At 42.0% G+C, this 17,794-nt stretch overlaps 1 protein-coding gene across 3 annotated transcripts in view; it reads left to right on the top strand.

Annotated features, from left to right (window-relative positions):
* The first annotated feature begins 10,840 nt into the window (after positions 1 to 10,840).
* The window catches only part of pde10a (phosphodiesterase 10A), a 38,405-nt gene continuing 31,451 nt past the window's right edge, over positions 10,841 to 17,794 (top strand). For 2 of the 3 annotated variants that reach the window (XM_053436578.1, XM_053436580.1), the window contains exon 1: positions 10,841 to 11,133. In XM_053436578.1, the coding sequence (XP_053292553.1) occupies positions 11,070 to 11,133 (64 nt within the window). In that variant the 5' untranslated portion in view covers positions 10,841 to 11,069. The remainder of the gene's footprint in view (positions 11,134 to 17,794) is intronic. The other variant, XM_053436579.1, reaches the window with a different exon arrangement.

The following is a 17,794-nucleotide window of genomic DNA, read 5'->3' as shown; positions in this document are numbered from 1 at the left end:
ATGACTTTGTTTGGCTTCTGATGAGGGCTGCAGGCGCCCAGCTACAACCACCCCCCAGCCCCTGGCCACTCCCAAAATTCTTGGAGCTCTCTCTCTCTTTCTCTCTCTCTCTTTTGGTCCCTTATTGAGTCTAAACTGAAATTATTCCAAAACATTCAAGCCAAATTTTGTAGTATTATTTTTCTTATACATTTTTGTTTAACTTGGTTATTGGTAAAATAATTTAATTGCACTGGGATTAATTTATATTTTTTAAATATAATTGAAATCAAATATTCATTGGTCAGTGAAAAAATGTAATCAACATGCACGAAAACAAAAAAAAGCATCAAATATATAAAATAAACTGTACTGTTGTGCTGCAGATCATGTGTGTAATGTAATGCGTGAGTCTCACTGCACACACACGGTGCAGCGTCACAAGAAGCAGACTCCAGGAGGATGTGTTCGCTGCTTGAAAGGCCTTTTTTGACCAGGACACTGTGTGCACGCCAGCTCATACCTCGGCACACGCGTGCTTAACAAGCAGAGTGCTCGTGCCGAAGCAGAGTGTTCGCCTTTTTGGAAAAACAGTAGTAACTCATCATTATTGTGTGTGTCTGTGTGTGTGTGTGAGAGGGAGAGAAAGGGAGTTTGTGTGGGAGGTGGAGAGCAGAGTGATGGTTTGATGGGGAGCTGATGAGGTCATGGCTCATGTCTCCTGCTTGCGTCATCACCTGAGTGAGGTGACTCCCGCCAGCAGAGCTTTCTGTAGCAGCGTCAGAGGCACAAAAAAAACAGGAAAAAAACTGAGTATGATTATAAATCATTTTGAGAAACGTCATCACACTGGTTGACCTGTGGGGGAAAGCTTAATGTCCCCGATGAGAAGAAATATGAATAAAATGCAGAAACAATAGGATTCATATTATCACATTTTCATGATAGCTTTACATTTGCAGCTGTGTGTGCGTGTGGGTGTTTTATACATGTGTGCTAAACCCATGATGCCTTCATGTGCACATCTGAAGACACACGTCTGACCTCCTGCCTTGCCTGCAGTTTTACAAGATTGCACAGTGAAGCGTTTTACACGAGCGCGTGACGTCAGCAGAGCAAATAGGCACTGTTTGTTTTCTTTTTTTTTGGTCTCATCCCCCACCTCCCAACAGACCTCTGACCACATGCTCATCACCGTTATCATCCTCTAGAAATACGGATGTGATAATCTGGGTCAGAAGTGGTGCCAACAGAAACACTGCCCGTTAATCTAAATAACCAGGATTTGCATATGAGAGAGCTGCGTGTGTGTGTGTGTGTTTGTGAATATGTTTTTGTGAATTAGATTCCACATTTAAGAATGAAATAATGTTTTTTAATTTGTCAGCTTTTTCAGGCTTTTAATATCAAATTACTAAAGCAAATCTATATTTATTTAAGGGGGAAATCCATAATAAATCCCTTAATGTTTAAATACCCTTCAGAGCTAATCTTAAAACATACTATTTAATGTATCATCCTCTGATACTGACAGAAGAAAGCCATTTGGCCATTAGGCTACATGCTAGATTTATTTAGATACGTTTACATTGCACAGCTTGCGTTATTTAAGTTGCAAAGAATAATGTATGGAACAAAATGCTAATTTATGAGAAAAATTTGTTTCCATTCATTTTCAGCTCTGTATTTTTTTTTTTTAAATATGAATTCAAAATGAGATATTTGTTATACTTGACGTGCAATACAATGTATACACGCTAATTTAAATGTCGTGAATCCTGTGCTATATGTGTGTGATGCACATAAATTACATTTTACAGTGTGTGTGTGTGTGTGTGTGTGTGTGTTTGTGTGTGTGTGTCTGTGTCTGTGTGTGTGTGTCTGACAAACACTCAAGCAGGCATAATTTGTGCCAGCTCTGTGACGTAGAGGACATGAGGCCCAGGCGGGTGCTCTGAGTGGCAGTAACAGCATCTCCTGCCTCAGCCTGCCCTGTCTCTGACTTCATTGGCTCCAGCTCTGACGCAGATACACCCACCACCCCCTCCCCACCCCTGTAGACTTCTTTCATCATGTTTTTTTCTACCTATTTAAGTGTTGGGTTTTTTATTCATGCGCTTTCTGCGGTTCCCTCCACTGCAGCGCTCCGCACAGCTCCACGTCACATATCTGCCCCCCCCCCCCCCCCCCCCCCCCCGTCCATTGTGTGCTCTCTGGACGTACTTTCTGTTTTCTCTTGAGCATTGATAAGAACCTTATCAGCATTTCTTTCATTTAATGCGTAATATTATCCATTAAATCCTCTCTCCTTTTGAATTTATTTGTGCAGTTGAGGTCTGAATTCAGCTGAGCCACAGTGAAAGCATTAGATTGGTTAAATGGCCACATTAAAGAGCCAATGTGTAAGAATTGGCCGACAGCTTACTACCAGAAATTTGGAGTGTCGCCCTCTACCACAAGAAAAGAGAACATGCGTACTGGGATACATAAGCCACATTCTGAAAAACTTAAAAGAATAAAATAATAAGTACTTTGTTTCAGAATATTAAGAAATAGCTGTTATGTAGTTATGTCAAATAGGTTTATGTATTGTGTTAAAAAACCGCTAGCTTAATAACTTAGTGCTAATCAACTCCATCCTCTCTCGTAACGACCCTCAACCTCAACTGTTTTGTAAAGTCCATGTCAATATGGGCCCCACATGGTTTGTCTGGGGCTACATGGGCACCAAGTGGGTATCGGCCTAAAATGGGCATCTCATTTGGTGCCCACTTGTCTCTAACAGATAGGATCCACATTGGTGGACCCAGTTGGGCTCCCTGTATGGTTCCCAGCAGGATATGAGTGCATGAGCTCAGAATGGGCAATGCAAATGGGACTAATTTGGGTTTACCAAATGGGTTAGAAATGTACAAACACAATCCCATATAGACTGGTGGGTCCAAGGTAGTATATAAATAGGTAATTGATGTATGAGTTCCGGGTAGGTCCCACATCGGCCAAGTGGTCTCCCTTTGTGGGTCCCAGTTGAATCACTAATGGAAATAGTTGGATAGGCTGAGAATGGCCAACACCAAAATGGGTTAGACGTGCAAACCCAATTAATCCCATATAAGATGGTAATGTAGGTCCAAGCTGATAAACAATTATACACTTATAATAATAATAATGTCAAATAATGAAATGTTATCCTGCTGGTTATTTTTCTAATTCACATCGTTTCTGTTGACAAATTAACTTCAGAGAATTTAAACAGTAAATGTAATATTTCCAAAACTAACACCGTCCTCACAGTTGTATTTGGTGAAGAGAAATTTTGAAAATGTGGCACATACATTTTGTTCTCTCTCTTTTGCTTGATATCATATGACAAGAGTTGTAGCACGGTTGTACATTTGAGAAGCCTGCGCCACATAAACCGCTAACACTGGGTTTGATGCATTGAATGTAGGTATTAGTGATTTTAGCCGTCCTCTAAAGTTACAAAAGCGTAATTTTGCAGTCAGACTACGCTCTTCTGCTCGGTGGGCTGCCTTACAAATCTATGTTGCTGATATTGGAATTTTTTTTTCTTTCTGTTTAGAGTGACCTGCTTCAGGTTTCAGTGATGCACAATAACAGGCTACCCATCATCTTCCAGGGGAGCTCCAGTTTGCCCAGACCTCTGACCTCTATGGAGCAGAGATAAATGGTCAATGATATGATGAAACATTTCCTCTTAAGTATTCAGAACAACATGACTGCTAATAAAATGAATTATTCACCTTTACCAGAGATGTGCTATACAGTTATTAGTAGCATGTGTCTAGTTTTGTCACAAAATATTATAAATGATAAATAATTAGTCTTCAACAATTATAGGTTGCATTCACCTGTTATTCAGTCCATAATCCTGCATGTTGAAACTTCCTCCCACCTTGTACTGAAACTCTCATCTCAACCATTTTGGGAACCCGAACAGCTACTGGTCATGCTCCCATTCTTGCTGTGCAGAGAGACTGCAGCTCAGCTTTTAGCAAGGGACTCGTCATACTGTAGATGGTGGATTTTTTAAGGCCTGCTGCAAAAGAGGCTGCAAAGGTTGTTGTATGTCGGAGATAACTGCAGACGAAGCACAGCAGACAGCACAAGCTTATATGAAATAATACAACATAATGGAAAGAACAGGGCTGTGTTTCATTAATCAGCTCGACCTCAAAGTTCGGACCCTCAGCCTCCTCGTGTTACTTGAGCATTTCGCTGTTACCGTCATTGAGTCCATAAAAGGCAACTTTCAGATCAGCATGTTTCCTGTTGACAAGCCTCTACTACCACAGTCAGTTGTTGGCGGAGGATCTTTATTAATGGACACTCAACATGTCCACAGAGGAGAGGTTTAGATGGGCTCCCATATGGAGGAGAAGGCATTTCAAGATTTCATAGTTCACCAGCATTTTGATACGGATTCTACGGATTAGATTGTGTTGGTTAGACCATTTAAAAGAAATAGAATAGAGCATCACCTTTAAATTGCTGAATGTTTGCATTTTGATCTTATAAGGAACTTATATATTCAACTTTATTGCAACTGTCAACATTTCTCTTTGGCAACTGAAAGTTCCCAAGAATCACTTGTTGTAAAGGAGATGTATGATTCTCATGCTCAGATTCATAATTTGTGTTAGCACTTGGAAAGGTTATGATGCTCTAATGTTCAGAAAACAGGTCACCTTCCTGATACAGTCCACCGCTGCTGCTCCTCTTTTCAGCCTCTGTCTCAAAGCTCCCTTCACCATCTTTTTTTTTACTAAATTGAAAAAGCATCACATGTCTCTTTTTTTTTTATGGGTCAATCCAACAAGTGTTCAAGACTAGACGGCCATAATGATTATCCTTAAGTCAAGTGTCACTTTCCTCTCCCTCAAACCCATCACTGATGCTGAACCTCTTGGAAATGCATTTACAGTTATGGTGGACCCAGATCATTTCCCGTTAACACTTTCTTAAAGGACTCATATCTACTTATCCTGGACTAGATATATAAATCCAACAGTGGATGAAGATTAAGATTAAGATGCATTTATTAGTCCCAAACACATGCACAGACATGCAAAGGCACACTCATGCAGGTAGGGAAATTTAACTTCTGCTTTTGACCCATCTGGTGCAGGACACACAGAGCAGTGACCATGTACGGCGCTCGGGGAGCAGATGTTGGGGGAGTAAGGTGCCTTGCTCAGGGGCACTAGACAGGGTAGGGAGACTCTTGGATTTTGGTCATGATTCTAATAATCCAACACCCATTAACCATTAATTTTTGCTAACATGTAATCCTGAGCCTTAAAATCACTGTATTCAGACTTCTTGTATTTTCCTTTTTGTCATTTTTTGTGGGAAACAACATGCAATTAAGAATTGATAAAGCTAGCAAGCTACAAGCTAATGGTGCGAATACTGTAAAACACAGCCAGCAGACAAATAGTGAGCACATATATCGGAAATCTATGAAAAAGTGGGCTGAGACTGAAGTTCAAATAAGAAAACCACTTTTAATTCACAGCTAAGACGATGCATAACACACTGTATTTGTCTATGGACAAGCTGACCATGTTACATAATATGCCACTGTAAGAAAAGGTGAGAGGAGGAGAACAAGAGAGAACGATGAGATTAATGGCTTTGGTGTCCTAATGATGTCTTAGAAGAAGAGGAGGAAGAAAAAAAACAGAAAGAGGTTGAGAACATTGGGCGATAAACAAAGATGTCATATTTCCTCCTGGGAGCGTGAGGATGTCTGAGCGAGCAACAAACCTTTCCTCAGGGTACGTCTAATATACTGTGGTCTGACAACAGTTATTCAAAATGGCAATTACTAAGACGACAGAGGGCAGGTAATGATGTGCTCTGATTTGTATTGCCATTAACCTAAATTATGCACCTATCTCACATTCCTCCTAATGGATCGCAGTGCAGTGACGTCCATTGACGTCACATTTGAGATGGTTCGCACTGCAGTCACATGCAAATTTTTTCATGCTGGGCTTTGTGTAAATGTGGAGCTCCTTATTTTTTAATTGTTGCATTTGACGTCAAAATAGGAGTATACACAGGCAGCGATACGCTCGCTGGTTGTTGAACTAGTTGCGAGCCAAGCTGTGAAGATGTGCATAACTCCCTCAGCCCCCCAGGGACCCTGTATTTTCATGGGCCTGCCTCTGACGTCAATGCTCCGGCTGTCCTGTGGATTGTCAGAACAGACTATTCAGTTGGGGGAGGGGACTGGAAGTCTCTGTGGTGTGTGTCTGCCGCATGTGATGTGAGTGTGCGTGTCCGTGTATGTGTGTGTTCATGTGTGTTTGTGCCTGCATAGATGTCAGTATGCTCCTGTGTCCTGTTTGAAGTGTGCTTGCATGTGATCTGTAAACGTTTCACTTACATCTGGGGCATGTGTGTGTGTGTGTGTGTGTGGAGCGTGTGTGTGCGCAGTGAGCCAAAACCTCGTACAGTGACTTGAATGAGAAATGTGCTTAAGTGGATCAGGTCTGTAATGTGGGGGTAGGGGGTAAAGCTGTGTGTGTGTGTGTGTGTGTGTGTGAACAGGCGCACACACGTCTGAAGATGTGCAGCTCTTACGTCAGGAGACAGAGGCCGCAGTCATCAGGAGGAGGTTTGCTAAAAACAGCCGAGAGGGGAGAACAGTTAAGCATGGCTGCCGACCACCTCTCTCCTCAGTCAGCTGTTGATCCCCCGGCGAACAATTGTAAAGCTGCACTTTTCTATCAACAGCCATAGGAGCCCGTTGCATGTGACACACACACACACACACACATTCCATATTAGGACGGGGGAGATTTCTGCTTCTTACATCACCTTTTTGATTTCCATAAATTTCTCCGTAACACACATGTTATCCATTCACAGATGGATATGGGATTTGGTGGCAGGATAATGTTGACGTGCACACTGTCCGAACAAATTCATACAGATCAAGCTACAGAGAAGCCTGTCGGACATTTTGAGGGTTTCTTGGGGTCTTGTGGTGCTTACAGCTCATTTATTCCAAATGTATCCGAACTAATAAAAAGATACTGTGACGCACAGTAGCCTCAAAATCCATCTGCTGACCTGTGCCTATGAGCAACCATTTCCATATTAACCTCTGCCTAGCTCAATAAACAAGAACAAGTATATTTTAAGTATGAGTACTGTTACAGTGAGTTGTGTCAACCACATTATGCTTATATGTGAAGGAAATTTACTAAATTTATTCAAGAGCTGTAGTAAATAATTACCTTGCAAATTAAAAAATACATGTTGAATTTATAAAATATGATGCTCACTTAGAAATTATAATCCAATGCTAATTGAAATTAGACCTGACATGTTTCCAGCTTCACAAATGCTATTTTCCCTTTTATTAAAATTCATAATTTGGGGGATTGCTTGAAGAGAACTATCATTTTCACAGTTCCACTTAATTATCAACAAATTAATCTTTGACGAAATTAATCTTTAGCGTAAAAATTATCAAATTCAGTTTTATCTCATGTGGTTACAACAGTAAAATGCTGCTTTTGCGTTGGTGACTCAGTAACAATAAAAGAGCTAATATGTACATTTCAGTCACAACAATAACACAGTCATTTTATAACATGGAATTTTCACTTTTACTTAAATACAAATGTTAAAATGTCAGGAGATCCAGAATGAATTGTCCTAATATCAATTGATATATTAAATATATAGTTACTACATTCTCTAATTAAAAGTAATTGTAAACTTATTCAAAACACTCCTTCGATATCAGGGTAAGAGGAAGATTTAGTAAACTAGTCCTTAAACCAGCGCAGCAGTGTGTCCTTAACAAAATGCAGCTCGCTAAAAATAGCACAGGGAACATCTGACAGCTCGAGATTTGCTGGGATCATTCTGTTGCTTTTGTATTTTTTACCCAACCATGAGTCTGAGGTATGTCTCATATACATATTAACATTGAAACAGAATTTCCCGTTATGGTGTACGAATTGAAATTACCATTATATTCTCAAACATCACAACTCATGCAAGTCTTCATTTTGTCTATCTGAGCTTTGTCTTCAACCACATGGGCTCATTCATATATATATATGTTGATTTAATTCCACAGGTCAAGCTGGCCACTCACTTCCTGCTGTGTGATAATTATGGGATAGTTCTGCCCCTCTGCAGAGCCGCAGATCAGATGGGTGCACCGGTGGGTTACAGACGGAGTTGTGGCACCCCTTGTGATCCACCACACTTCCCTCTAAGTTCTTCGTCCTTAACCGTCTCACATAAGCTCATCAACTTCCAGTCACGATCTTTGCTGGAAATGTTTCAGTGTTGGCTCTCTGTCTAAATTCAAACCGGGAGGAAGCACAGAGGGGAGCTCGGTGATCCACTCAGAGCCTCTTGTGTCTGTTGGTGTTTTTACAACTTTAATTTGTCCTCATTACTTTCATGATTTAGAAATAAAGCTCATTAATGCTCAGAGTATTGATGCCATGGAAATCAGATTAAAATGGTATCTTAAGGAATTGTATGTCTCCTAAAATGAAAGGCTGACTGTGGGTTGCAAGTTCTCTTCACCTAAATGGCTGAATCTACATGTTTTTATTGATATACTCTCAAAAAGGCAGCATCACACATGTGAGATCAGCTACTTGATGTGTTTCCTTGCTGTTGCTTCTACATATAAGGGCTTTTACAATGTGTCAGGAGGAATCCATTATGTTACATACGTGACCTCTGAATAGACCAGCTGCTCGAGAGTGCAGGAATGCCAAAGATTGATAGCGCACATGCTGACGTCACACACAACAGCTCCCACACCTCTCTCTCTCTCATTCTTTCGATACGATCAGTATGTAATGCTACGGCCGTGTGTGTGTGTGTGTGTGTGTGTATGTGTGTGTGTGTGTATGTGCACAGTTGATGGCGTATCATGTTGCACACTCAGGGCTGTTCAGGTGCTCTCTGTGGGCGCTGATAACACACATAGCACACATCCACAACGTGAAACCAGGGAACTCACTTCATTTGGGATCCTCACTTTCACACAGAGAGAAAAGCAGATTGGTAATTTAAACAATTGAAGATTTACACGCATGTATATTCTAGCCGACAAGTAATCTAAACCAAGTTCTTTATATAAACTGTATGTTATGTAGTTTTATGGCACAAGTGTCTGGATTGTTTTGTTCGGCCAGTGTCCTGTAAAAATGGCTATTCCTAAACAGGAGGAGTGACAAATTCCTTGGCCTTAAAGGCCTATTATTATTATCATGATTATAATAATTATCATTATTATAACTCAGCTCCTCTATTCGAGTGAGAGCATCTAGTCTAAATATGTCAGTTTCACTGTAGCTGTATAGTTTTTGCAAAGGTTTAGGCCTTTGCTGAAGTATTTACCAGATTTATTTCACTGTTCCCATTCGATGTGATATTAAAATGATAATTTATGTAAATGTAGACTGAGCTGACCCGGTGAAATAAATCAGTGGAACACATTCCTTTTGTAAATTCAATTCTGTGCAGGTCAGGAACAGAAATATCAACAGTCCAAAGAGGCAGAAAGAACCATCTTGTTTTACTTTGGAACCTTATGCGAAGTTTCAAGCTGGATAAGACACTTGGTTTGGACAGTTTCAGTCTCTTTTCTTCCGATTCCCTCATTCCGCTCAGGTTTGAACCTGGCACCCCAAGACCAGGGAGTAAACCAGTGCCTTGCCAGGTGGCGTATCAGTGAGGCACCAAGATGCTTCAACCCAGGTTCTTAAAACAGGGTAATGTTCATTTTTTCATTTTACACGAGCACATTTCGTTGATGTGTCCGTCTCCTCCCTGACGGGTGAGTGGTGGGTCAGGAAGCAGCAGCGCACGAGGCTCGGCCCCTTTTACGCAGACACATTGAGGAACAGGAACAGCAGCTCAGCGCAGCAGCGTCAGGAGGAGTCCGTTGACCAGACACGTCAAGTGCTGCAAAACACAGGAAACACCAACAATTCACCCTTCAGAATAAAACAAATACGTTTTGTAGTAGAAAGTTTACTGGCTAAATCATGTCATATCACATGGATAATAATGATAACCAGTTAATTTTATTTCAATATAACATATGATTTAAGAACTCTGTCATTATAGTTGGTGGTGGCTGTGGCCGTGGAGGTTGAGCGGGTCGCCCACTCACCAGAAGGCTGGTTTGATCCCTGGTTCCTGCATTCTGCATTCTAAAGTGTCCTTGAGCAAGATACTGAACCCCACATTTCTCTGAAGGCAGTGGCGACAGTATGAATGACGTGGCATGTTGCTGAGTGATTGTGTGCATGAATGAGTGAATGGGACCCGTAGCAAACTCGAGTTCTTTGATAAATTCTAATTCAATTTACCGTTTGTTGTAAAAGAATATCTGGATAAACCATAGGCCCTATAACATGTCAGCAGAATAAACAGCATGACTTTGATAAATTATTGTTTAATCTACCCACTATATTAAAAAAAAACTTTTTAAATAAAGTGTATCTTACAAGGCTCCTCACACAGCATTCTGGCTGCTGGGGGCTTTTATTATGAGAATCTGAAGGGAAGTTGTGACTCGGTGTTGTGGCTGACTAGACGTTGGCGGGCTCCTGTCTCTCCCCCTCTCTCTCTCCGCGTGAGTGTGTGCGTGCGTGTGTGTGCTGGTGTGTGTGCGTGTGTGTGTATGTGTGTGTTTACACTCCCATCGCTCTGTGTCTATGCAGCGTCGCCTCCGCTCCTTCAGTCTGCTGCTGAACATCCAGCACAGCGGAGCCAGCGCGCCGAGGAGGCGGACCGACTGTAGCTACACCTCGGCCAGCGGTGCTGGGTCATAGCGGCGGCGGAGGGGGGGCGGTGGTGGTGGTGGTTGGGGCCGCGCACTGCTCTTCTTGCCCTTCCTGAACCGTGAGCACCGAGGACACCACCATCACATCGACGCGTCCTGGAATAGTTTTTCTTTTTTCTTTTCTTTTTTCTCTTGTTGTATTTTGTCGCCCAGACGCACCAAGTTGCTGCGGCAGAGGCGCACTCTTCTCCGAGGCTCCTCTCCCCCTGTGCGCTCACAATCCGACATGGAAGATGGTCCGTCTTCAACAAGCTGTTTCAGAAGGTTAACGGACTGTTTCCTGGGTGCAAGTAGGTCTTTTTTGTTAAGCACTTAAGTTGCATTTTACGCAGAAATACGGCGCGAGATGACTTTCAGTAACCGGGGAGTTAATGGCAGAAACATGGACCAATTTTTTTGGGGATGCATTATTTCTGCTGGTCCTGCAGGCGGACGAAATGTGTCTGCTCAACTTTATGAATGACCGATTGAAAGCTGATTTAGATGGGTGGGGACTTCATGGGAAGGGGATTCAGCAGGACTGCCGTTGGTCAAATGTAGCCTTTATCCGTGTGTGTGTGTGTGTGTGTGTGTGTGTGTTTCTGTTTTTTTGTTTTAGAACAATTATAAGAGAGAATATGTGGTTGCCATCTCAGTTGTGAGTTTGTCTCAGAGGGGACAGTCGGCAGACATGTCATCAGAAAGCCAAGCGCAGTCATGAACAGGAGTGGAGGATAGAAAGTATTAAATCTTTAACTGCATTCTGAAGAAACACGAGTCTATTATTATTCTTATCACTATGAGGCTATTATTTTTATTGAAATGATCTGATTAGAATTTCATATAAACTCCTGTAACTAATAATATTCATATAACTCTCAATTGCTCATTCCTTAGCTCTGATAATAATTCGTATTATCATTATTAGCACAGTGTTATAATAAACATCTGAGGCAGATGTCCTCATAATTGAACTTTATTTATTTTTTAGGGGAAAGAATTCTTAAATGATACATTGGTGCATCCACATTCAACATTTTAATAAAAATGATAATAATTCCCCTAAAAAATACCTGTCGTTCTCTGGCACGGCTAGCAGATATTTTATATGATCTAATATCTTTCTAATATAGATGTTGCAACTCTCTGTTTTTACAATTTGCTCTGTGTCTGTGCTGCACATGAATAATTCTGTCAGTGGCTCCCGTTGTTTCAGTGCCACCTCAGGTGACCTTTAGTGGCAAGCGAGTAATAAACAGTTAGCAGTTTTGGGGCCTGCGATGCTGAATGATGCCAAAGTACGCACATAGCAGTGAGGTGCAGTCATGGAACGTGTTATTGAGGTACAGTATGTAGGTACCCTGCCCTCGTGTGACCAAAAAAGGACAATCATTTTAGATTTCCACAAAGCCTCCTAACTTTTTTTTAACCCCAACAGGGGATGTGTGTGGATGTCAGAGTCAAAGACTTTTAAAAGCTTCATCTACTGTAGGATGAGCTGTGACGTTCGTCCGTCTTGTTTTATATTAAAAACAAGCCATTGTTAAATATGTCGACTTGAGAAAAAAGTTACCCTGTCCACTTCTGCCTTAGCTGCGTGTTTGTGTGAGTTACACAGCTCTCAGTTATCCTGCTCTCTCTCCCTCTCTGTCTCTCTGTCTCTCTCCCTTCTCAAATGTTGTACAGCTGTCAATTAATCTGGGCTAAACGTAGGATTAACTTGAGATACTGTTTGCCTTTTCACTGCGCGTTTCCCTCTGATTTGAGATCAGGAAATAATTTGATTATGCCTCACCCAAGGCTTTTTGACAGCGATTAAAAACACATGTGGATATACATTTCCGATACAAGTCATGTGCTCTGTATGTTTTCACACCAGTGTTACATCTCGCATTGTTAAATGTACTCAGCAGAGGGAACAGAAGGGGCTTTTTTCTGTGCTGTTTTCTAGCAACTGATGGTATGTTGTTCTTCCCATCATTGTTGGCCTTTCTGAAATGGAACTGGTTGCTGGACTGTCCACTGCTCCCTGGAGAGACAGACCACACCAACATGTTGGTGTATTCGCTCCCTGCTTACTAACATATTTCTCTGCACAGAGTTAAGCCTGTGATTTTTATAAGTTTGAAGTCTCTTGTCACGGTAAAATATATATGCGTGTGTGAGTTGGAGTGCATTGTTTGTGGTCACTGTGTGAGGTCAGGCCGGGTCAACCTTGATATGATCTCTCAGGCATTTTTAAAACCAAGTGCTTAGAGGTGTAGTCATCTATTGTAAGCATCTCCACATGGACTGCTAGTTGTCAATTCTGTGGCTGCTCTAAAAAAATAAAAATCCTGTAGGCCTACATGTACACACCCCTGGCTCAGGAAATTGGAATCAAAATAACTGGGACTGAGCCACAACATGCTATTCCAGCAAATCAGCAACAGGGGGCGTTTGTGCTGGTCAGGCTGGTGAACCAGTTGCACCTCTGGCTCTTCCTGTGCTTCTACCACCTGCAGCCTCAGCCACCTCGCCAAGTAAAAACAGAGCTGCACCATGATAGCAGTGAAATCCGAATACCAAGAAGGAGATATTACCTGGCAAACTAAAATAATATTTTACTCGATACAGCAAACCTTAGATCTGTGCTGTGTGATAGCGAGTAGGTATTTCAATCAGTGGTGTCTATTTGCCCATTTGTCTTTGAAAGCTCTGGTAGTTACAATTAAATTTGGATGAAACTTGGCAAAAAATCATCAAAAGTCAAGGACACAGCATGGGATCAAATTACAGAAAATGGTAAGAAGAAAATGAAATGAATAAGAAAAGAACCTGAGATACACATTATAAAATATTATATAAGATTATATAAAAAAGTGACAATGGACGAGAGAATCTTTACTATAACTGTTTGAGAATTTGTCCCATCATGATGCCTGCTGGGAGATATCTCCATGGACGGGGTTGGGAATGGGCCTGCAAGCGCATTTTAAACCCAACCCATAGGTGGCACCCCGAGTTCCAAAACAGTGTACCTCATGGTCAAAATATAACAATTTGGGTCAGCACGCGCAGGAGTCAAGTTAATTCTTTAGTGCCGTAGGAATTCACATCTTTGCTCATAAATCAAGATGCCTTCGTTTAAAACTTTGGATCCTGAAACCCTGTTCATTAAAGTAGTACAAATTAATATATTACAGCATGCAGCGTGGGTATAGCATCTCTCCGAGCTCAATTCTACTTTACCTTGGAATTAGACGTCTTTGCCAGCATATCGTTTCTCATCCCTCCTCTGTGCTCTTCTATGGAACTATACCACGTATCATCAGGACTACCGGGGGAAATCCTGGAGGACCATAAAAAATTCCATAAAGTTTTTACTTGCACTGTCACTCTTTTCAACACCCCCTCCCACCCCTGCAGCTAGACCAGTTGTTTCTGTTGCTTAAGGCCCCCATGGATTCGGGAGTTTCTGAAGGAGCGCTGAAGAGACGGATGTATCAATAGTCTTAATTCATAATCGCAACTGACTCGGTGAAGAAGGAAGTAATGTCAAGCAGGAAGAGCTCACACTGGATATTTCCTGTCTCACCACATCTTCCCTAACTGTGCCAGGGTTTCTCTCAGCACGGTCACCAAAGACAAACTTATATCACTTAAAATGATTGTAATATGAAAATTAAAGTCAGGTTGAAATTTGAATTGCTAAATAAATCCAGACGTGGCAGAGCATAAGTCAAATAGTTTCTCTTAGTGATTTGTCTCCAGTGTTTATTTAAACTTGCAGGAAAAATCAAGCCAAAGAAAATTAGCTTGTTTGCGGTTTGAGTCCTTTTTTGTATCCAGATCTGTCCAGGACTGGATCAGTGCCAGGGCACAGTGCACGATCTGAGCGGGGGAAACAGATGACATTCTCCTCAAGGCACCCGCTGATCCCCCGTCAGCCTGTCGTGGACTGGGATCTGAGGGGATCAGAAAAGGCCACATGCATGTCGATTTCTTTACAGCTTGTTCTCGTGTCGGGACTCATAAAAGAAGACGGCCCTGGAGAAGACACAAGGATCTGTGGTTCTCATTATCGGTTCCCGGCTGGGCCCTCTGCACAGCGGCTGCAGAGTTTACCATCAGTCCAGATGTGGAGCTGGGAACATGACCCCTGATTACTGATGTGACTCATGGGGGGTGGGCGAGATGCTGTCCCTCTCAGCGACTCCAGCGTTACTGTTCAGGTTCATCCTCAGCAGTGTTGTTGGCTGTGTGATCTGCAACCTCTGGCTGTCATTCAGTTTCCTGTCACTGGGGGAAAATACACAAGAAAGTTTTGACTTTTGAGTTGAAGGTTGACCTGCAAGGTGTCTCTATCTGCAAGTGTGAGTGCTGCGGTCTCCCTGTGACCACACTATTCGACTGTGGATCAAGGGACATGCCTTATCTACCTCTGAGTTTGCCATTTATAACCCTTACCCTTTACGTCTAATGACCTGGACTATGGGAGTGGAAATAATGCAAATTACATTTCCATGGAAATCCCTCTCTCTCTCTCTCTCTCTCTCTCTCTCTCTCTCTCTCTCTCTCTCTCTCTCTCTCTCTCTCTCTCTCTCTCTCTCTGTGTGTAAGTAAGTAAAAGAGAGGTGTGATCTTGCATGTTTGTGCAGCGGTGTTTGTTTTTGCCATGTGGGGGCGTGTCTCTGGAAGTGAGGGGACCGCAGTCCACGGTGAAACAGCGTTTTTTCTTAATTTGACACATTTTCACTGACTGGTGTATTGATTTAGCCGCACCGGTCACCTCACCCTTGGCTGTTTTGGAATGTGTGTGTGTGTGGGGGGGGGGGGGTATATGTGTGCATGCATGAATACCACACACACACACACACACACACACAAAACTTTTATGGGCACAGAGTGAATGAATAAATGAGGTGAGCAATGGCAGAGCAGTCGAAGCGTTTTCATCTTCAGTGTTTGCTCTTTTTTTCCTCTCAGTCGCTCACTGGATGTCAGTCTTAGACGCGGTGCTCCAGCCTTCCCATAGATAAGATAAGAACCACATGCTCTTCCCACCTCCTGGCAAGGGAGTCCCAGGCGGACCTGCTGACGCACGCACCTCGCAGCAAACCCCGCCCCTTTCCTGCCTCAGCCTCGTGTCGGGAGAGTGAAAAGTAGTACCTTGGCAGCTTGCCCTTGACTCTCTGCCAGAAGGAGTGCACATCTAGAGAAGTGGTCTTTTCCCTGTTCTCTCTCATGTGCATTTCTCATCCATGTTTCTGCGGAGGAGGAACACATTGCTCACGAAACATTGGCCATGTTTGGTCTCCCTCTGTTTACATTACGGCTCAGTATCGTCTGACAGAAGTGCTGAAGACACATGTTCACCTGTGTTCTGGCAGTGTCACACTGATGGTTAACCTCTGCATGAGACAAAGAGATGATGAGTGATGGAGACGGGTGGAGCAGGTTGCTTTTGACATGTGTTTTGCTTTATTTCAGTACTATATAGTGTAAGTCCTCATGTCTTTGTTATTCTATATCTGCTGAAATAAAACCTATCAACCAATCCTAACATTTTGCTCTAAAGAGCTTGCAAATTTTTGCAGTATTTCAGTAAAAAAAATATATAATCAAAGTACACAAAAAGATTGTGAAATCAGTTGTACAGTAGGCCACTTAGGTCGGCAAAAAGTGTCTAGACTGCTGAAATCCAAAAGAAAGAGGAGGAGGTCAACCAATCACGGTGCAGTATTCTTTCCCCTTGTTTTCACCCAAAATCCTGTCACCTTTTTACTGAAACCCCTGAGCTTGTGGAAGTTGTGAACACGCTATGCTGGGCAATCAAATTGTTAAGTTGCGTGAGCACAACTGTTTCGTTTTATGGATGCAAAAACAAAGGGGTGTCTGCAAGCCACAGAGCCAAAACTTTTTAGCAAACACACAGATGGTTAATGTAATCCAGGAAATGTCAAAGCATAATGACAAAGGGAAAAAGATGAGGCTGTAGAGAATATCAATTTTTTTCCAAGTAAGCATAATCTTTTCAGGAAGAACTCAGACCAACCCAAACAATTTATCAATAATTTGTGTAAGAACTGCTCTTTTAGCTTCCTCCACCATCTCTGATAACGTCAGCAAACATGTCGCAACACCTTAACCTTGAGCTTTCAGACAATGCTAAGGTCCAAGGTCATGAATATGTCAAGAAGGATCATATATTTTACAGTTAACACAACAGTGGCTTGGATTTATTTTCTCGTTCCCCCTCTTCCCTCTGGATAGCTGCAGGTTCCACATGTGAGCCGCCTTCTATTGGGAAGAAAAGTGGACTGGAGAGGCTGAGGAAAGTTGAGATGATTCTTTAAGTTAATGTTCACTTAATGTTAATGCCTAATATTGCATGTACACTCGTTTGCTCGGTGTTGTGCGTCAGAAATGGTTAAACGTGACTTTTCTGGTATTCTAACGATCGCCACTGATGTGTCACCCACAGCTGCAAAAGGAGCAGACTGCACTCACTGCAGAAAATTCCTAGAAATGTACAAAGGCCGTACCTTCGCATTTCCAGACGTCCCTGCCATGCATTCTGCACAGTCTGCAATATCAATATTAATCAGTGACCAAGGATCAGCAGGTCATAGCTGAATATTGAATGATATGCATCTTCAGAGCTTTGGTAATTTATTGGCAAGAGTAAAAAATAACACAGAGAGAGAAATGATACATTGCTTCACGGGGGTTTCTTTTCTTTTCCTGAAGGAGCTTCCTATAAAGAGGTCTATGTATCAGAAATACTGCTTTCCCTTTGATAAATGTTAATCTGCAAAGTGTCTCATCACGACTTTTGACTCATACATATTCTATGAATTACTTTAAATTCTTGAATTTTTATAAATATAGCCTACTAACACAATGCATGAAAAAGCATTTATTCAAAACACATTTTACTCTACGACGCAGTGATTTACTTACAGTTTGCAGCATCTTTACAAGCCATTT

Source organism: Pleuronectes platessa, chromosome 12 (assembly GCF_947347685.1).
Source record: "Pleuronectes platessa chromosome 12, fPlePla1.1, whole genome shotgun sequence".
NCBI lineage: Eukaryota > Metazoa > Chordata > Actinopteri > Pleuronectiformes > Pleuronectidae > Pleuronectes > Pleuronectes platessa.
This window is presented reverse-complemented; position numbering and strand designations above follow the sequence as displayed.